This window comes from Montipora capricornis, chromosome 10, assembly GCF_036669925.1.
Source record: "Montipora capricornis isolate CH-2021 chromosome 10, ASM3666992v2, whole genome shotgun sequence".
NCBI lineage: Eukaryota > Metazoa > Cnidaria > Anthozoa > Scleractinia > Acroporidae > Montipora > Montipora capricornis.
This window is the reverse complement of record NC_090892.1, coordinates 40,098,764-40,101,263: the sequence shown is the minus strand read 5'-3', so window position 1 is coordinate 40,101,263 and position 2,500 is coordinate 40,098,764. Positions and strand designations below refer to the sequence as shown.

Below are 2,500 nucleotides of genomic sequence, written 5' to 3'. Positions count from 1 at the left end.
AATCTGGCCATTTGATGTATGCAAATGCTTCAAGAACTCCAAATATTACCTGGTAGAAACCGATAACAATTTTTAGTCTTCCAAGAACTATATCAACTAAGGAGCGACCTTGTTTTTTCTTGGCTTGTTTCCTGCCTCTCCAAACCACGACCGCAGTGATTATAATAGTCACTGCTGCTATGACGGAAAGCTGTGCGATCATCCATGTTTTTGATGGGCACTCTCTGCATGTCTTCAACTGTTTGTAATATCCGGGACTACACACTGCACACAATGGTCCTTCATATCCAACATCACATTTCGAGTCAAAATCCCCCAGACATGATTCCGATATTGGGCACTTATGTGGTCGAGGAAGAGAGTATGGGTACTCAATGATGGATTGGATTTCAACAGGAGAATTCCCGTCTAAGACCTTTCTGAAGGATTTGTAAAGTTCTTTGTTTGTATTGTTCTCCCATTTCCACCAGTAACCGGGTTGAAGAGTAACGGCTTCCTTTTCGCATTTGAATCCATCTTGCTTTTCACATGGCTCGCAAAATTCAAACATGTGCCTTCGAAAGAATCCCTCACGACAGTGACATGCCCGAAATCCAGCAAACAAATTTGCTTCCGTCCCTGGAAAAAATCAGACACCACAATTTATTCACATATTCATTTATTCGTACAAAAAAGGAATGCCGAAACATCGTTTAATTTAGCTATGTTACATTTTCCCTGGTGTATAGGTAAACATTTATTAACTCATTCATATTAACTAGTAATAGTTGACACTACAGCTGCCCCCGCTGTTAAGCATAGTTATACGCGGAATTTAATGTCTCCAGGGCCCAGGTAGATGTGGCCTGCGTTTACAAACGGAGCAGTTGATGTTGAAGAGGAGAGACAACAAATCAGAAGGGTTGTTGACAGTTTTGTAAAGTAGCGGACATACCTCTGAAAGCACCGGAAGTAGCCTGCGTAGCAAGCGTTCTTTCTGCAAACTGGCCGCGCCAAAGTTGGGGCAAGAGACTGAGGGAACGCTTGCAAGAAGACCCCCTATTTTTGAAAAACCCGTTCGCCCACGAACGGGGGCTTCTGATTGGTGCGGCACAGTCACAATGATTGACAGGTGACAAATTCTGGAGCAAAATATTTCTCCTAAGTTCTAGCGTGACAATAGCCTCCTTCGCAGCCGTTTTTAGGCTCGTCCCTCCCCACAAACAATATCCATCAAGGGAAATTCAATATTATTTACGTGTCAGCTGAAGCCGCTATGGCGTTTCCGTAATTCATTAAAAGCAAAAGATTCGATCGTTATTTAACAAAACTTTGACAGCGCTTATTGTCGACGAAAAGTTTGGACTGAACTGAAGTGAGCTTTTCGGTCGCTTGCAAAAGATACTTTATTCACAGGAAACTTTTCGAGATTCCCATTTGGGAATTAAATGGGAAATTTTCCTACTCATGGGAAAAAGTTGGGACAAGAAATTACTTTTGGGGGAGAATGTTGGGTTTTTATTGGGAAAGAACGTCTACTTTCCTTTTACATCCCAATATTTGGAATATGCTGTGAACGTTTTCCCAAGATATACCCAAAGCTGGGAACAATATGGGAAAAGTTTCCAATTTATTCCCAATATTGTGAATTATGGGGGAACATTTCTTCAAGTTATTCCCAGAATTGTGATTAATATGGGAACATTTATCCAAGTTATTCCCAGAACTGTGAATAATATGGACAAATTTCCCAAGTTATTCCCAGCATTGGGAATGATATAGAAACCGTTACCCAAGTTATTCCCAGAATTGTGATTAGTATGGGAACACTTATCCAAGTTTCTCCCAGACTTGTGAATAATATGGAGACATTTCACAAGTTATTCCCAGCATTGTGAATGATATAGAAACCTTCACCCAAGTTATTCCCAGAATTGTGATTAGTATGGGAACATTTATCCAAGTTATTCCCAGAATTGTGAATAATATGGACACATTTCCCAAGTTATTCCCAGTATTGTGAATGATATAGGAACCACTTTACCCAAGTTATTCCCAGAATTGTGAATAATATGGACACATTTCCCCAAATTACTCCCAAAGTTGTAAATAATAAGGGATTATTTCCCCAATTTAATTCCCAATAGTGTAACACGGATAAATGAAAATAAAAGCCTTTATTATGATGATTCTATAGATTATAGAAATATCCTCCACGTTTGACCGGCCTTGTTCCAAAAGGAACATGAAGCATCAATGTTAAGAATTACACCCTCCATGTCAGCAATTTATCCACTTAATGAATACCAGTATCTTCTCCACTTTGTTTGAGGGTTAATTGGAGGACTTCGTTCGGAATCTTGTTCATTTTTCTTCAATGTTTCCTGCGCCATCTTGTATAACGAGTAAGAGACCAGACTGGAACTAGTGAGCCGTTTTCATTTTGGCCAGCAGTCTCCACGGCAAGCTCTTACCGATTTTGGCGGTAATCGGCGGCTTTATTAACGTTTGTATCAACGCT

The 2,500-nt window shown here is 40.1% G+C and overlaps 1 protein-coding gene across 1 annotated transcript in view; it reads right to left on the bottom strand.

Annotated features, from left to right (window-relative positions):
• The window catches only part of LOC138020808 (uncharacterized), a 69,095-nt gene that overhangs the window by 3,720 nt on the left and 62,875 nt on the right, over positions 1–2,500 (bottom strand). Inside the window, exon 7 of the mRNA XM_068867729.1 lies at positions 1–618. This exon is cut by the window's left edge and continues 951 nt beyond it. Coding sequence (XP_068723830.1) covers positions 1–618 — 618 coding nt within the window. The remainder of the gene's footprint in view (positions 619–2,500) is intronic.